Source organism: Pempheris klunzingeri, chromosome 15 (genome assembly GCF_042242105.1).
Source record: "Pempheris klunzingeri isolate RE-2024b chromosome 15, fPemKlu1.hap1, whole genome shotgun sequence".
NCBI lineage: Eukaryota > Metazoa > Chordata > Actinopteri > Acropomatiformes > Pempheridae > Pempheris > Pempheris klunzingeri.
In genome coordinates this window covers 20,682,618-20,701,994 of record NC_092026.1, presented here as the reverse complement: position 1 = coordinate 20,701,994, position 19,377 = coordinate 20,682,618, and the positions used below count along the sequence as shown (strand labels likewise).

At 40.2% G+C, this 19,377-nt stretch overlaps 1 protein-coding gene across 1 annotated transcript in view; it reads right to left on the bottom strand.

The window, feature by feature from the left end:
- The window catches only part of ak5 (adenylate kinase 5), a 70,901-nt gene extending 52,732 nt beyond the window's left edge, over positions 1–18,169 (bottom strand). The window contains exons 1-5 of the mRNA XM_070844721.1: positions 17,798–18,169; positions 16,149–16,335; positions 13,943–14,110; positions 10,695–10,867; positions 4,812–4,925 (exon numbers count right to left, since the gene is read on the bottom strand). Coding sequence (XP_070700822.1) covers positions 4,812–4,925; positions 10,695–10,867; positions 13,943–14,110; positions 16,149–16,335; positions 17,798–17,857 — 702 coding nt within the window. The 5' untranslated portion in view covers positions 17,858–18,169. The remainder of the gene's footprint in view (positions 1–4,811; positions 4,926–10,694; positions 10,868–13,942; positions 14,111–16,148; positions 16,336–17,797) is intronic.
- Between the last annotated feature and the right edge of the window lie 1,208 nt (positions 18,170–19,377).

Sequence of the window (19,377 nt, the reverse complement as noted above, 5' to 3'; positions counted from 1 at the left end):
AACCACATTACGAACTCTCATTACGCAGAGACTTGGCTTCTTCACAAACATAAAGAGAGAATGTACAATTACCGAAGAGACAAGAGGCTGTAACAGAGAGATGAGAGAGGGCTAGACGTCCACATTGGTTAGGGTGACAAGCCAAAGAGTCCGTACACAGTACCTATGACGTTTTGCAGTGCCACAGATGAGGTATGCCTGCAGGATTCAGTAGACGACTAGAATAAAGGAACAGCAGAAATATTTACATTATCTATTAATGTATATGTTGATCACATAAGAGCGATTTTAAAATCTGGTGTCTTTGTTTTTATTCCGAGGGTCCCAAAAGCTTTAATGGTGACATTTTTAAACCTCCAAATTATGGCTTCCCCTGATGTTCATTTTTAACAGCATCTGGGTCATCGTGGGACATCATCTCATCTTCTGACCCACACTAATACAATTTTCAGCTGAAGAAAACCTCTGAGATACATTTACAAAATCAATGCCGCAAAAAAGTAAAAACAAATATGCACAAAGAAAACAGCATTTAAAAGCAGGAGTTACAGAGCACTGATGCTCATCCCCATCATATCTGCAGTGGATCATTCTGACTTAATTGTTTCTTGGATACAAATATGGCTCATTCTGATTCATTAATTCAAGTACTATTTATACAACAACAACAAGACAATTGAGAGCTTAACTGCAACCACTGATGAGAGATTCCCAAAGCAAATTCAAAAACCTTCTCATGTTGAATGTCACCGCCTACAGTACAGTGTGCATGCTATGTATGTGTATTATGTTTACATGTGCAGAATATTTTTCTGTTGGCATCGATACAACCTTTTCTCTCAACCTCGGGCATCTGCTGACACCAGGTCTGTTTTACGAGTGCTCTCGTTTTCACCAAGATTAAGATATGTATAAACCTCACTGCATGTAACTCAGGGGAATCCTATCTATGCATCCTTTCTATGCATGGTAACATGACACAAGGGATGGCTGTGGCACTTAAAACTGTGTCAGTAGCCCATTGTGACTGAATGAATGTATGAATGGAGAAAGATTGAATTGTGACTGAATGAATGTATGAATGGAGAAAGATTGAATTGTATAATGACACTCACAGAGAAACTATATTTAATGTGGACTGATGCATGTTGGCTAACAAGGTCAGTATCGGCACAATTACTACTATTTCTATGTATGTTTGCATGCTTGTGTCTACATATGTGTGCACAGTATGTGAGTGTGTATATATCTGTGTATATATGTTTGTGTAACTTTAGTTATGAGCATGTGTGAGCATGCAATTCTATTTATTTACAGATCTGTGTGATGTTGGGTTTCTATGTTTATACCTTTGCTTGTGTGTGTGTGTGTTTGAGACACACTAGGTAATTGGCGTAAAATAAGGAATAAGAAACATGATTTGTGACAGATTACCTGTTTGTGCTGTTTGATGACTTAACTGACTGGAGCAGACGGATTCAGCCATCTGACTGACCACGTCTGCTGACATTAACAAGCCATTTACACATGTTAACTGGAAAGATGACGAAATAAAGCACCACACACCATCTTTCACTAAACGGTATCACCAACAGAGCCCCATCTGGTTTCCCCTGCAGGGGCCCACAAACACACATTTAATCACCATTCAGAGCCGATGGGGAGCCGCAGTTTGTAGACTGTAATGCTGTTTGATATTTACACTCACGCTCTACTTCAGTGCTTCGTTAAGTGACACATTAGCAAAACACATGGCCGTCGATGGATATGCTTACTGCGGAGGACATTGAACAAGCTCTGTGCATTGTGTTATTGCAGGAATCAATGCAAATTCAACCAATGCCTGCAATATTTATCAGACGTTTTTGCCAAAATTACCAATCACATTGCATTTTTCTGCATGGAAATTACTCAAATCAGAATCGCTATTACAAACAAAGGTCAAATAATGGGTATGTGATGAACATGGAGGACATTGCTTCCCTCAAATATGGCTTCTGAGGCAATGTCTTACGCCTGTGTGTATCAACTGGATCCTTTTAAAGTGACCTAAACTGATCTATCATTCTATTATTAGCACTAAGGTTACCTCACAGACTTAATTCATTCAAGAAACTTTAGTTTTTTTATGTGATGATATGTGATTTCAACATCCTCGGTAGTCAACTGCACATGCTAACAGCATTTTACTCTCTCTGGAACAAAGTTAACTTTCAAAGTTAACTGAATAGTATCTAAATGGTACCTATAAAACTACATTTTGATAACCCTTGTGACAACCATTTGAATTTCCGGCAAAATATCCGTGTGAATTATAAACCACCCCCTGTAATTTGACACAGGCTGACCTAACATCTGGAACAGTGACTTTATTGGAGCAGAGAAAATGTCCACCTCTTCCTGGAATATTAATCCTGTCCAAATGGGACTCGAGACTTTGATGTCTTTCTTACCAGATTATAAAGTCAGGCTTCACTTGCACTGACCCAGATAGACCTCAACCCATTCCCCGACCACTCTAAAAGGCACAGAGCGCTCATTTAAAAGTTGATAAATGTTAAGTGGGTTTAAATGTGATAAAGAGAATCAATCCTTCTGAAAGCAATCGATTGTAGTGTCACACCATTGGCCACTCAGTTGTACAGGATACATTTCCATCAGGGAACTCCAGTTTAGATAAAATACAATGCATACTGTAGCATAGCTGGTGTTGTTAGTGGAGCATTTATACAACTGCCTTTTATCATTTACTGTCCTTGCATTGCTAATTTACCATGACAATGTTTTCAATGGATTTTATGACTCCTACCTACGACTCCTACATATAATGCCTACTTAAATTACCTTTTCATTTCACATGTTGCAAAACGGGCAGGTAAGGCTTTACTGATCCTCAGGGAATAGATTAAAAACATCCAGAATGACAGCTGCCAGGCATTTCAAGTCTCGCTCAAGGACGCTTTAGCTGCACAAAGACTGCGAACCAGTCAAAGCGCAGTGTCCTTGCTCAGTGTGCCAACGCCTGTTCATTTGATTTTAGGAACATTAAGCCGTGACCAGGCAGCGAAATGGAAAACCTGTGTTCCACTGATAAATAGCTGATTAGACGCAGCTGAAACACGTTGAGTTTGTGAGCAAGAGTGATGTGAGCTCAAGGTCAGTGCAGACATAACATATTACACTCCAGACTGGATCAGTCAGCCTGGTGATACAAGCACACTGACTGATTTATAGCACAAACACAGAAGCAGATAAAATAATAATAAAAATAATCCAAATTCCATCGGGCAGTATCTTTGAAAAAAGGGCCTCTGAAACACTTTAATATCAAACGATCCTAATGGACCCACTGTAGGCTGCAGACCTTGCTGCTGAAATTTTGCTTCAGGGATCCATACAGTGAAATGAATATTATAGTGAAATGCTAATTGTGAAAGTTTTTCCTTTTATAACATGTTCAGATAACTTCAACAATTCTCTGTCCAGGGCAACCAAAGGAGTCTTGAAGGTTTTCTTTAAAAGTCCAACTGGAATTAAACTTACTTTTTGCCAAGAGATCATACAAGTATATCCTCTGTCTTTGTTTAGACCTTGACTGTACTTACTTAGTAATTACTACATCAGTTTAGCGGCCCTTGCATTGTCCCAACTGTGATTTCAGCACTTTTTAAGTTTCTCTGTGACGTTATTTCAATCTTGGGGTAACGTATGCAGTGCTGAGATTACAGAACTATTCATCATTGCTTTGAGTTTTGACAGTGTGGTTATTTGGTTTTGGATCTGTGAAATACAGTCTGTGCGTAATAGCTGTCATGTTCATACTTCATTACACAAAAGGTGAAAATTCAAATCTCAGTTTGCCTTTAAAAATGCATGTAATTAAATTAGAATTTTTCACAGTTGGGAGATCACCCATTTGGAGACAGGACTTTTAGGATAAAACCTTTAAAACTGATTAAATGCTAAAAAACTTGTCAGAGAGTCTGAATGCCCTCAAAGTCACCCGTAGACACTGCGGAGCATCTGATATTAAATACATCAAACCCTGGCAGTGTGCCTCAAACTGCTGAGAAACTAAAGCTGCCACCTGCAGATCTCAGGCTAATGGAGATAAAAACCTGAGGGATAACGGCTTCAGTGTGTTGTGAGCAACCAACTCATTTACATATGCTTGTGGGAGGTGCCACTTGAATAGCTCTTTGTATGTGTTGGACAGACAGATATTTTACATGTACATTACAAATTAACCACAGTGACTCTGAAACTTGTCTGGAGGGCAAAAGACAAACACCATGTGTTCCAGCTGGTCACAGGTTGAAGCAGTTCAGTGCACTGAATAGGGAGATGAATGGTGGTTTAATCTGCCATAAATGGTAGAGTCAGGAATCTCTAGGTTCCCCAATTTTAATTCAAGATGCTATAATAACATTATAAAATATTTGTGCAGTTTTTGCACGTCGCTCTGTCTTTCCTTAACCTCTCTCTTTTTTAAAAAATAGCTTTTTTGTTTTAGTCCTTGGTCAAATGAAGGAGTTTCCTGTACTGGAGGCTGTTTCCTTTGAAAGTTTGGATCATTTGGTGTGAAAGTTGTGAAAGTTGTTGAAAGTTGTTATGTAATATTATTAGAATAATGCTATAAAAAATTCTGAAATATTTATGTATGTCAGGGAGGAAGTGGACGCTCCATATTTGCAGTACTCACCAATGTGACGTATGGTTTTGTCACAGAACAGGCTACACAATCGATTCACAGTTCAGTGAGATTTTTGTGCGTGAAAAAAGAACTAAGGGAATCTAAACCAGAGACTCACCTGGTCTTCAAAGGATAAGGCCTGCCCAACATCTCGAGGGAACCCATCTATGACGATACCACTAGCATCTGGGATCTTCATGATCTTCTGCTTAATCTCAGTTATTGTTGTCTCCTGGAAAACAGTGAAAGCAGCATGAGTTCTAATTATCATCACTCGATGTCTCACTTTGTGTTTCAGTGTCAGGATAGAGATGAGCATGATTTGTACTGCTCGATAACAAACAGTTACTATAACAGCTGGGAGTTCCTTGGATATATGAACTACACAATTAACTCAATAATTAGCCAGATGCTTGAATGTCTGCTACATTATTTCAGCTACAACTATAAATCCAAAAAGTTTATAGTTGTAATCATTATCATAGTTTGCTTTTCTCCACCGAGAGCATGAAAAGGGAAGTTTAGTTTCATTAATATTGCAATTCCCAGATGCAGATTTATCAAGGTTATAGATTAGTTAAAAGGGAGTTAAAGGGAACATATTATGCAAAAAGCACTTTTCAACATAACTCTGTGTCCCTGGTGTGTCTAGAAACCCTCAAACTATGAGAAAAGAGAACCCTTTCTCTTTTTCTCTTTTCCTCTCAGTAAATGTGTGTGAAAACGCTCCGGATAGATTTGGCCTTCTGTGTGATGTCACTTGCAAAGATCTGTTGATTATATGACCTCATTCAGCCCTTCAGCAGGCTCAAGGTCAAGTCCACGGAAAACCTGAATCCGCTTCGTTGTCGCCATTGGTTTGCATCTAAAACTAGCTCCGGTAACAAGATGTCAACAGTGCGAACAAAGCACACAAATTGTGTTTCTCTGTTAAATACTAAAACAGGTTGTTTAGAAAGAGCATAGAAGGAACATTACAGCACATCAACATATTCTAGCAGGACCATTAAATACAAGTATAAACCTGTAAATGAGCACAATATGTCACCTTTAAACCCCCTTAAAAATGACACTCATAAATAAGGTAAATGGAAATCTATGACAGCAAATTTGGGAATTCTGCAATATAATCAATCTCTTTATCCAATTGAACTTTAATACATTTGAATGCTGCAGAACAAGTGTTATTACTGCACTTCAGGCCACATAGTGCCAGCATATTTTAGCATCAATTACTTCCTCATGGCTGGAGGAGGTCGACATGTTCGAACGTATTTCTCCAGGCAGACTGCATCATGCGATATGACAGAGATACACAAGCAATGCTCCTATCTAAAAATAACATTCAAGGCCATGCCCCACGCTGAGTAACACAGACGTTTAATTTCTCTCCATCCACAGAATAAGAGCAGTGGCTCGACAAGCTACAGCACAGATTAAACCTAATCTATATTCCTTCGAACAGATTAATGTATGCATGCAAGATAAAATGAGAAAAGCTAATCTAAGAAAAGCCGTCTGATCCACTGACGTGACTCGATGTCTGAGCCCGCACAGGAATGCCAGGTATCAAAAAATCATCTCTGACTCCCATAGAGACAATCTACTGAAGCTGCAACACTATATCAGCATTCAAAGCAAACATGAGATATATATCTCCCCTGTTCATGCACTCACATCTCCCTTTGTCTGTCTGCGTTCATGCTAACTGGCTAAAAGGAGCACAGCCTAACACAAAAACCTCTAAATGGATTCACAGACCTCCACAAGTTTTGTGGACAGATTGGTCATGAGTCAAACGACAGCTGATTAACTGTTCGTGTCCATTTGCAAAAAGGGGATGTGGCAGTGGGAGTGGCCTACAGCAAAAGGTGCAACATTTCTGCAGGGATCAATGTAACAAATTTATAAAAAGACACACACACACACACACACACACACACACAAACCAGGCCCCCAGGAAGTGCACCAGGCTTTTAAATAATGGCCAAACCGTGTAATTACGACAATTGCATTCATAACGTGATCTCATACTTTTTTTGCATAGACTGAAGGTAAACATAGTGCACTATATAGCAAATATCAATCAATCAATCAATCAATCAGTCTTTATTTATATAGCGCTAATTCATAACAGCATTATCTCAAGACGCTTTCCATGAAGAGCAGGTTTAGACCAAACTCTTTAATTAAGAGAGAGCGATACCCAACGATTCAGGAATTCAAAATGAAGGATCCAAGATTCCCCACATGAGCAAGCATCAGACAGAGCCTACCTCAGTGTCTACACAAGCAGCAGCAACACCTTCACTGTAGACTGTGTTTCCTGCATTTTGGCAGAGCTCAGAAGCCAGTATACAATAATTTTCTTGTGATTCTTGATTAAAAAAAATAACACAAATGTGCTGATGGTGACCAGGCAGCTGAAGAAAGATCTTGAAAATAAAAATACACAAATAAACTACTATATTTAAGCCATAAATAGCAAATTTAAGCCATGCAGTAGATGAGTTCTAGAGATGCCTGGGATAATGCTAAATTACAACAGCAGCATTTCTGTGATAACTAAACAAAACTCCATCCGCTGAAAAAGATCGTTTGTCAGGGCCAAACACTTTGGAACTTTGGAAGTTAGGAAATGGACCTTGAAATGAGTCTGTTTTGTCAGCTGCTCTGTCCAAGGTCAAGAACGAACTGTCAAAGTGTAAACACACTGGAAAGATGACCAATCCACCCTAATTTTTGTTGTGCTGTTGATGGCAGAGCAATGCTCAAAGGAAATGAAGGTACAAAACAGTAAACTATGGTGCCCCAGGAGGGAAAAATAATAACTGATAACTCGTTGGACAAACATTTTGCTTTCCCTTTGTGAAGTTTAATTGGCAGTGTCTGTCAGATGTTCACTGTTGCTCTTACATAACTTCTGGTACACCGACTGCTACTGTGACAATTAGTATACAGAGAATACTACAGTATATACTACTAGTATCTAGCATAGAGCTGGTCTACAGCCTTTGTTACACTGTGCTTTTCCATAAAAAACAATCCGTGGGAAGATAAAAATGTTCAGCAAGTGCTGCAACTCTGGCCACTGGATTCTGCAGAACTGTATCAACATTTTTCAAACATTTTATGATTTTTTCCACAATCTGAGGATATGAAAGCAAAAGTAGCATCAGTGTAATTTTAGACCAGACTGTCAGACATCCAAGATGTCCGAGGGGACCTGTGGGATTTCTGAGGGAACAGAAGTTCAGAAATACACTATGTCACATGACCTGACATGGCAGCGAGTTACAGACAAACAGCAAGAACTTGGCTGTGCTGGTTGAGAGTCAGTTATGGGATACTGCGTGTTTGAACCAGTGACTGGGCTTCACAGCTGAGCACAGTTATAGAGCTCCAGGCTACAAGAACAAATGCATGGATGGTCTTTTCCCAGCCCACTTAGAAACAGAAATATTTAGATATTCACTTACCAAAATTGACATGTAAAAAGGCAAGTCGTGGTTTTATGGGAAGTTACATGCCAGACTATTTCTTCACTGGGAGCAGTGACATCAGGGCATACGCTAAAACAGGCTAAACTAAACTAAGCTAAGATAAGTCCTCCAGCTGTAGCTTTGTATAAAATGCACAGATATGAGAGTGGTATCATTATTCTCATCAAACGCTCAGCAAGAAAGCATATAAATGATCAGAATTTCCCAGAATGTCAAACCCTTCCTTCCAGTTACTCTTCAAAACATAAATGTCAAGGTAAACATCCAGGTTTCTTGCATGAACTTGCTATTGACTGCCAAATTAACAGAAATTACAGCAGTTTTTGATTACGGTGATTAATCATCCAACACTTTGCGAAGCTCTTAGTAAAGTTAAATCGATAATTGAAAAACCTATTGACATCATATGGTTGATCAGGGGAGAATAACATCTATGTAACCACCAGCACTACTAAAACCAAGCTGCTGTGAATCAGTAATGTGCCACTCAACACATCATAAAACAATATTTACACAAGCTTGTGAGTCTTTTCATATACCCAGGAGTATTTCGCCTCATCCTCTCATCATTACATACAGAATAATTAAGATCTTCTTCAGTAAACTAATCATGGCAGGAAATTAAATGCCTTACAGCCACAAGTCACTTTATCATATCTAATTTGTCTGCAGCTTGGCCTACTTTACTGTTTATCTCACTGGTTCCTGGACTGACATCTGGTTAACGGCCAGAAGGGAGATGTGATGTCGTGCCAGACAAGGAAAGGATCATAATTGATGAGGTCGGTTACTGAAGATAATTCATGAGGGAACACGTGTTAAGAACTGCCGTTCCCGGGGCAAACAGGTGCTCAGTATCCGTGTTACAGCCTTTTACCTCGCCGCACCGCCAATGCATCACGGTGCTCATGTAAAGACCACCGTCTCGGGTGTATTCAAATGTGTCCAGACAACCAGAATCAGTCATTGTGATTTTATATATAATATAAACCCTTGATAGATGCGTTTATTCTCATGGGAACTGTGTTTATTTAGTTCTTATGGCAACCAAACCACTAACCACTGTAGAGCCACAAGTGGCAGTGTGTTAATTGAGCACGGTTCTACTGTAAAGCCAAAAGAGGTTTACAAAGACTTTTATTTAAATACTACTATGAAGAAGATAAATGGGTAAAATGATTCACTAAAGGAGTATTCTGGTATTTTTTTTTTTTTACAATTTACAATTATGTTCACTTTACCTGATCTCTGATCATTTTTAGATAAGATTTGGATTGAATTTCTTTCCTCCATGGTCTGTCTGCAGTATACATTTGTGAGCTTTTGTGTCTATACATACCTGTTCTCCTGGTCTATAAATCTCTACTAGAACATGGATCATCTTTATGGACAGGACCTCTTCCAGTTTGTTTTAGCATGTGTTTTTTGTCTGTTGTCCTGTGAGACAATCTGTAACTTTATTTTGAGAAATGCTACACAGATAAAGTGGTGTTATCACTATTGCTACTTCCCTGACAGCCACTGGTATCAGAAGACTATTAAAACTAAGTTTTATGGAGTTGAAATTTGCTTTAGTTATCCCAGGCATTACAGCATTACATCACATCCTCTTTATTTTTAGTTAGCTCATGCACTGCCTATAAACCTTTAGAAAAGTATTGCTTGTGGTAAATTTAAGGGTCCTCCACCATCTGACATTTGAGAGAATGAAAATGTTTTCATTCTTGAACTACTTGTTGTCCCGAAAATAAATGTGAAGAAGCAAATCAAAAGAAAAAGTGAATTCCCTGGTTATTTCATGTATTTTAAAACATGTTTTTGTATGTGACAACTTGGAGATTCATTCTTGACCTTGGAAACACTTGTCTGTGGTAAAATATTCAAAACCTTCTAGGTGCATTTATTAGTTTTTTCGACAGGTGGTTAACTATAAGGGGGAGTTCACTATCCTCATCCAAGGCCAAAAAACATTCTTACAACCACTTGTGACGACACCTGAGTCACTGAGGAAGGCCCTGGTTAATATCTAAATCCAACCACTGTGTGTTGATAATAGTTCTGTCAGTGATAGTTATGGTTCAGTCCTCCCTCTGCCCTTGAATTTATGCAATTTATGTTTCAATCAACCCTGTAATCTTAATTACATGCACATACACAGTATAGTGTAAGGGAATCATATGCATTCACTATACAGTGTTTGAATGAATGGAGCACAAACAACCACAGGGGGTCTGTGCCCATTTTCCTCCCAAGCAGAGTCATTATCTTGCAGAGAAGGATGCTAATAAGATGGATAAGCACCCCGTCTCTCCAGCACACTTGTGATTTGGATGCTGCTAATTAGTCCCTTATTACATGCACGCTGTGATAATGACCTGCGAGTGACTGGACACACTCTGCACTCATCCTTCCTCTCATATTCTCCCTGTTTCACACACTCACACACACACACACACACACACACACACACACACACCCCTTCTCTGCTTCTCTGCTACCTGCGGTGCCAGCTCTCCATTGGTGATGATTTTAGCAATCAGGCTCCACTTTCTGTTGCTGGTGGCATTGTGGATCATCTTCTTCCTCAGCAGCTCGCCCACGGACACGTACTGGAAGCCGTAGCGCTCGGCAATCTTCAGGCACTGTGTTCCTTTGCCGCTGCCAGGGCCACCTAGGCACAGAGGGAGAGCTGTTGATGTTTTGGGAGCGATTTAGTTGTGTGTGTGTGTGTGTGTGTGTGTGTGTGTGTGTGTGTGAAATGTGTTTGTGTGAGTGTGAAACATTATGTGTGTGGGTGTGTTAGCGTAGGCGCATGTGTGTTTTAGTGAGAGGAACCCAGACGATGTGGGACTTTGTGTGTTTGCACATGTGTGAGAATGTTTGTCTCTGCGTGACTGTGTGTTACTGCTTATGTGTGTTTTGCAAGTGTATGCGTGGGAAAACGGTGTGTGTGTGTGTGTGTGAGGGGGTGGGATCAGAGAAACAGGTATGTGTGAACCTCCTACATTTGCTAATAAATCCTCTTTATTTCAACTTGAAAAATTATGTGCAGGGGAGTGACAACAGGAGAAGATCGTGGATAGTTTGCTTAACATTACAATGACTATGTCATTTTAGCCTTTGCTTTGACATCATAAAATCTTAATTTTACACATAAAATGATCGTAATTACTCTAAAAGTTCAAGGAACAAAACCATGTAAAGTTGATCTTTTGGAGTTAAATTGCCCTGTGGCAATGATGTCTCCATGGTGCATGATAAACACACCACAGCATACAAGCTGTCAGTTTGTGAAAGGCCTGTATAAATGCCTGTAAAAGCCATCTGACAAACTGAATGCTGCTTTGCTGTCAGACAACTGGGTTTTTTTTTTTTCTTCCAGGAAATCAGAGATGCTACTGTCACCATAGAAATGTCATCCGCTCCAAAATAGTTCCTGGTTCAAAGCCAGGCCAGAGTGAAGTGAAATTAGTCGGAGAACGAGCTGAGTGGGTAATTTATTCCATTGTGGTGTTACTGTCAGAAATGATTTTTTAACTAATGAGGAGAAGAGCACGCACCCATGTGTGACAAAATTATTACAATTCCCTGGTTGCTAATATTTGGCCGGATTTCATTTGGATAGACTAATTTTGACAGCCAGGTTTTAGTGTAGTCGCTGTGATGTGTCCTCAAAGGTGCACTGAATCCCGGCTGATGTGCGCGCTTAGTGTAAAAAGTTTCCTACAGGTGTCAAGGTTCATATATTTGGAACTAAGGCCTCAGTATATGTCAAACACAGTCCTTATCATCCAACCTCCTGGAACCTTTGAACCCTCATATAACCTGTCTGAAACCCCCCTCCAATCTCTTAAACCCCCCTTTACGCAGCAATAAGCCAGGTGTGCAGAGGTGGGAACACAGGCAAAGTAGGAACTTCACTCGACATTTTTTTGTCTCATTTTTCCACACGAGTACTTCTATCACTTTTAATGTGTGTAACCAAGTGCAACACAGTAAATGAGATGTGATACTGATTCGCCGTGTCACACTCCTCTCTATGACGGCAGGCTTTTTGCCCTGCCATGGTGGGACAACACCTCATAGTTCGTTTGGAACATACTGAGGCCTTAAGAGATATGCTTCGGTTACCAATTATGGTTATTTTATCTTTAAAAAAAGCACAAAAAAGAAAGAAATTCTATTTGATAGATCTAATTCCTGCCATCACCAACAGACAATCAAATGAAGCTGTTCAGTATTGCTGCTTAAAATGATGGCTTATCTCAGTTATTTCAGAACTTATCTCAGTTATTTCAGAACTTATCTCAGTTATTTCAAGGAATAGTTTGACATTTTGGGAAATAAACTCATTCGCAGTCTTGCTGAGGGTTGGATGCATTAAATATGAAACTATAGCCACAAGACAGTTATCTTAGCCTAGCTTAGCATAAAGACTGAAGGAAGGGGGGTTACCAATGGACAGGATCAGGCTAGCTGCTTCCCCCTGTTTCCAGTCTTTACGCTAAGCTAAGCTAAGCTAAGCTAAGCTAACATCTCCTGGCTGTAGCTTCATATTTAATGGATAGATATGAGTGGTATCGATCTTCTCATATCACTCACAGGCAAGAGTGCATTAGTGCAATCACACTGACCTTTTCAAAAGAATATTGCTATTACTAGACTCATCACTAAATGTGCCAACATTTTTTCTTCTATGATAATTTTGACTTATGAAAAGGGCCCATGAATTAGAACAAAATATTGTTAGAGAGGAATTGGAAAAAAATATAAAGTGACAGTTTTACAGATGATAGAAGAAGGGGTGGGAGGATCAGTGAGATACCCTAATATGTATTTAACACGTGCATTTTATCTTACATCTGACTATTTTGTAACGTTCAACCTATCCGTCACAGTCCTCCACAGAGATGACAGCTGCTGCCGTCCTGTCTCCCTTTTAAAATAGGGCACAATGTGCTCACAAAGACGAATTAGGAGCTGGCTTTGTGCTGCGAGGACAAATAACTATCATCCACACTACAGACAGTGTGAACACACCAGGTACACACCAGCCAGAAAGCAAAACGTGCCGCAGCAGAGGCCTGTCAGAGAACGTCAAATCCTTCTTTTGCTTATTGAAAACCTTAAATAAAGTATTTTAAGGGGGTTTATAAATAGCAGCCTTTTTAGGTCCACCTCAGCCAGTGGAGTTGCTCTTAATGTGCAGCTGCCGTGCTTAATTTAAAAGATTAATGAATGTGTTTGACTGGTTAATGCAGTCCCATCAAGGAAATCAGATTAGGAGAGCGAGAGTGTCTAACACAGTGAGTGACATACAACAAGATCTACCCAGCTGATACCAGCACAGAGAGGCGGGGCTGCGTTCAAAATACCAGGCAAAACACACTGCTAGTAAACACACACGCATACACAGTCCCTGACTCTTAGATTTCCATCCAGACCATTTATTTTTAGAGCATCACTGAGGCAAATATAAACTTCCACTTTGTGTTTTTATTGACCTTCTTATATAAATAGATAAAGCTCTCAAGAAATGCATTAGAGGCACTGGTCACATGGTTTTGCTGTGTTTACATGTTTGCCTTGTCTTATCTAATGGAAAACATGAGTCAATGGGATTCCAAACGAGTACTTCACATCCGAAACATCAGAGGAGGGAACATTAAATGTTTTAGCCTCAAATATTCTTCATTCTTGAAGTTATCTACAGCTGTCGTGTTTGTGTTTTGTACTGGCCCTTTACCGATGACGAGGATGACTTTGGGTCGCGGTCTGGATGGATCAAACACCTCGTACTCCTCTATGAGCTCCGCTGTCTCCGACAGGTCCGAGTCGCTCTCAATGGAAAACTGGCTGATGGGAGGGAGGCGGTCATAGCGTCTGTAGGGGAAATTAGGACTGTCGGGCAACACTGCCACACACACACACACACATACATACACACACACAGAGAGAAAGGTATCAATGAGAATCAATTTGTCTGCTTTTGTCTGGAGTATCGATGAGAAACTGTTTAGTAGTTTTGTAGTTTAGTATCTTTCAAATTTTGTGAATCCAATCATTCATGCTTTATTTTTCATCAATTCGTCAACCACTTTATAGGTGCGGATGTGACAGTATTTCAAACACTGCCGATCCCATTTCAGAGCAAAAAACAAAACAAAAAAAGAGTCGTGCCTGTTTTAACAATAAAATGGTGAATTTGAGATGAAATTGTGTGTGAGATGAATTCACCGCTTGCCTCAGTTCGGTAATTATACTTCTGTCTCAAAGCACTGATTATAACACACTTACTAAAGATAGAAAGCATCACTGTGTGCTGTTCTAAGGGAGCACAACCAATATTATCACTTTACTGTATTATGAAGATGAGGACGGTGTAGATCACACAGTTTTACCAATGATAACACATGTACCAGAGATGGAAAAGTGAAGAGAACAGAGGTGCTATTTCATGCAAACAATTCACGAAAACACAAAAATTGCTCATGCGAAAATTAAATATTTTTAGAAATAACATACAAACGCAAGGTTGCAAATTCTAACTAATGCTGCTGCCTGACTCTTTTGCCCTTTTAACATACGGGACATCATCTAATTTAGGAAGCGAGAGCAGCATTTCCCTTCCAGCAAACATATTGAAACATGGCAGATTTGAGCTTCAGCTGTCAGCCGAGAGGCGAATCACAGGACATGGAAATCTCTATCCCTGATTAGCCTCCAGTTCCCAGCAGCTAAACGCTGCAGCTGGCAAAGCTTTCAGGCATCTTTACCGAAGTGGGATAAATGTGAGTTTCTCACAGCAGATCTCGACACTTCTTGACTGTGAAGATTTCTCTCCAATAAAAATGATCTCTTCATGTCTGCACTGTTGTCTGTCCGTAAGCTTTACGATGCAAAACAGATTCGCTCTCACATATGTAACTCTGTTTTACGGTTAGTTCTTCTTTACATTGCTGCTTTACTTCATCACACCATCAAACAAAGAAGTGAATGTTCGAACTAAAAACAGACCTAATAAAACAACGCAAATGTGAGATGTCATCAGCATACGAGAGCTGGAAACCACAGCTGGAGAAGATAACTGATGAATGGAGAGCCTGTTAGTATCTGTATGCATGTGAATTATTAACTACCTACATTCAACTGTCTTTTACTGTACGGGAACATGCTCCCAACACATCCACAAGTCAGTGAATGCAGATCTGCACACGGAATTCTATTTCTGAACATGCTGGTTTCAAAAGCTTCTGGGACTGGAAACTAAAAGTATGTGAGAGTGGTGGTCCTCACAGCCGCGCTTCGCTCTGTAGCAGGAGAGAAAAAAAAAAAAAAAGCCTCCCATCTCACCACGCTCTTAAAGTTTTCGACCACAACTACTAAATGTACGGCTAATAACGGCGTACAATGGGGCTCATGAGGATCCAATACAAATGTCCACACCCTTTCCTGTTCAAACAGTGGCTCTGTTTGGTCTTGGCTGTGTAGGAGAGAAAGTTGTAGTGCTGCCAGCGTCCTGAGAGAGAAGTGCCAGAAAATATATTGTGTAATATATTTTGGCTTCAAGCACACAGCTTTTTCTTTGCCCATATTTAAAGAAGATGTGCCAAAAAACAAAAAGAAAATAATGGGATAAAACAAAGTTCCATTGTGTAGAATTATGTGTGTTTTGGAGCTGCAACTAATTATTTTGATTATCGATTAATCTGCAGAATTACACCCCTTTATCAATTAATCATTTAGACTTTAAAATGTCACAAAATAATAAAGAAAAAAGCCCAGCATAAGACTCACAGCAAATATTCACTGAAACTTGCAACGTCTTGGCTTTTGTTTTTTCTTGAAACATAACTTTAACTGGTTATCAAACTTTTGTGTTGATCGGCTACTCGATTAGCTGATTGTTTCTGCTCTGATATTCATTGCTGTACTCTACACTCACTGCTCACCATTTCTGAAGAGGGACCTGCGTGATTGGCCACCGTTGAGGGGGGGAAGGGACTTCTTCTCCTGGCTCACAAAGGTATCCCACCGCACCTTATCCGGCCCTCCGAGCTCCCTGGCTTTCTTCAGACAGCCCTCCAAGTAGTCGATGGGGTCGTCGGGCCGGTAGTACATCAAACCTGTCAGCAGGCTCTGGAGAAAACAGCGGAGGAGGATGTGATGAGGTACCGAGGGAGAATAAGAGGCAGAGAGGGGATGTTTGTTCTGTCACCACTATATCTCATGCCATGAGGCGTTGGCCTGTGACAGTGAGGCGGCGGGGAACAGCCCATCTTAATGAGGGGAAGTATTGAAGTGCAGACCTGGTTGCCCTGGTTTGGCTCCACTGGGGAAACAAAACATCTCATTTTGTCAGAAGCACAAGAAATTGGGCTCAGCTTTGCAAATAAACACTGAATCCAGATGACCTGTTGTTGTCATGGAGGAAAGCCAATCGCTGTGATGAATGTGAGAACGATCTCCGTGCCAAAGCTCAGGTCATGTGTATGTTTGTGTGACATTTGTCCCCTCCACCCTGAGTGTTTTTAAAACAATACCTTCCTCTGGGACTCCTCCACCCTCCTCACTGACAGCTCCCACAGCACAAACACATAAAGCTTCTCCCGGCTGCAAACAATCTGACATGCTTATTCAGTTGATTATTTTTTTTTAATATATTTAGTTGAGAAGCAGTTGTGAGCAGTAAAATGACGCTGCAGTCTTGATGGTGATGTGTCACCTCACTGCTCAGTGTAATTTGAACTGCCTGTAAATAAACGAGCAGTGATTGCTTGCATACATTAGCTGCACTACACTTGGGATTGAGTCTAATTAAGTGGATGAGCCAATTTACTATCCCCTCTGGAAAATGAATGATACCTCATCATTATATTTCTCTAAGTTCTGTCTATGCTATTTAATAGGGAGTTTATGCTAGCTTCATTGCACTCTATATCATGCTTTGCCTTTAATTGTATAATATCGATGTAGAGACTTCATTAATAGTTGTTTTTTAGGCACAGAATCATTCTTTACAGTATTTTCCTGCATGTCTACCAGCTACAAATCTCTAATACTCCTTGAGTTTAGTATAATTTATCACCATATTTTCCCTATACTACTTCAATTTCCTTCTAAAATGTACTATAGACTTCTGAATTTATTTTATAAGTACAAGTGACAGTACTCATTTCCATTTTTCATAATAAAACAATCCAGTCCCCGGTAGAGAACATCTCGGCTGCCTCACGTTAATTAAAATCAAATTATGCAAAGCAGGGGAAGGACGGTCTGTTTGGTTTAATTCCAGCTGGACTAATCATGATTACATATTACTATAAAAACACAGTTGTAGGGAGCAGTTTATACAATGCTTAATCGGGAGTCATCCTTTCTAATTCAAACCAGTATTTTCAAAGTATGCTTTCAGGTAGACACGCAACCTCGCGTCTCCATCAACCATAACAACATGCACTGCATATCATAGAGAGATCTTTGCAGTGACTCTGGCAGGCATTTTGCATCGATGAGAATCTTTGTATAAAAATCACACTGTGAAACCTGCACGCAGCCCGATCATCTGTCTCCAGCCCATAAAGCGCACACCATGTCTCACCTCAAACAGTTGAGGTATCTCCCGCCGCGCGAGATACTCCTTGGCATCGTTGGTATTCATCTCCAGTCGGATTTCCTCTGAAATCACAACTTGTCCGGAGCGTTTTTTTTTCTTCTTCTTTCTTTCTTTTTCTCTTTCTTTCTTCAGACGTCTTAGTGCCGTGAGGGAATCTTTGGTTAACGACCGAGCTCCAGACAGTTTCCCCTCAGCGCATTTTTGCCCCCGTGTGTGTGGACTTTACAACTGGATTCCTGCAGGCGATGCCACCGCGCCACCCTCCTCGGTGACGCCGATGCGTGGCTCGTCCGTCTTCCCTCCTACAGCGCTCCGCTTCCAGCGCGCACGTGTGGCTTGACGTTGGCACAGGTTGTGTTGCGCGCTGTGCCAAAAAACGCGCGCATCCTCATCTGCTTGGCGTTTCTCTCTCGTTTACTGTCATCCAGACACTTGAATATTATAATGTAGCTGATTACGCACAGAATGGCCAATTATTAGTGAATTAATTATTAATTTATGGTGTGTGTTATAATCTTCTACAGGTGCTTGGGTATGAACATTAGGAGTTTTTGGTTTTCCCTAAAACAATAAGAGTTGCACCTTAATCGTCTTGACACTTAAAAACTAAAATCCACTTACCTTTGTGTCTTTTTGTGTCAGGCTACTGTTTCAAAGATCAAGAACTTTCAAGCTCAACTTTTTGATACTATTTTAAGAGGTCATATAATCAAACTAATGACACTAATTCTCTTTACCACAGCTAAAGCTAAAAATGGCAACGCCAAAATATTTGATTAACTGCATCAGAGACAGGAGCAAATTATGAAACCCTTCAGTGCTTCTGCATAAATGTGTTTGTATCACAATGTCTTTTTGGTTTTGTATGGAAACAAACAGCTGCTGAATTCCACTGGTCATAGGATGAGTGGTTAACACAGGAACAGGTCAATTTGATTACCAGGTTTGACCTATAGGATTTGATCCTTATTGGCCACTAATCCTCTTCACAAGTGGACTGCTGTTTTTGAGCCTCTTTGTTAGTTGTATCATTGAACAACTTTAGATTTGTTCAGTGACATCACTGTGTTAGAAATTGGGGATCACTCCATCTGAGCAACATTTCATACAAGACCAAGAATAGGTCACTGCTGAGGACAAAACAACCTGACGGTAAAATGCAAATTTACGGATTGAAAATGGAATAATGATTAGATTTATGTGACTTCAAACTGTGTTGGAGCACTAACTTTGCCTTTTCATTTCCTAATGTGATCCACTTGTAGGAGGGCATTAAGATGATGAGCTCTGTGCAGTCCAAGAGAGTGATGCTGCAGGTAAAAAAAAGGAGAAGGAGACGTTCGGAGGATTAGATGGTTGGCAGACCTGTGAGGACGCCCTGCGGTGTATTAAAAACTGATCGTGATGTTGCTTTTCCACCAGCTTGCTGTTATGTTATGTTACATTAAAACTGCACTGTGGATATGTTTTTTCATACCTTAATGTAACTGCAGGGCTCCCACACATGAATTTTGACATCTGCTGCTTATGGTGTTCATGCCACTTCTCATTATGAAGGCCCTTAC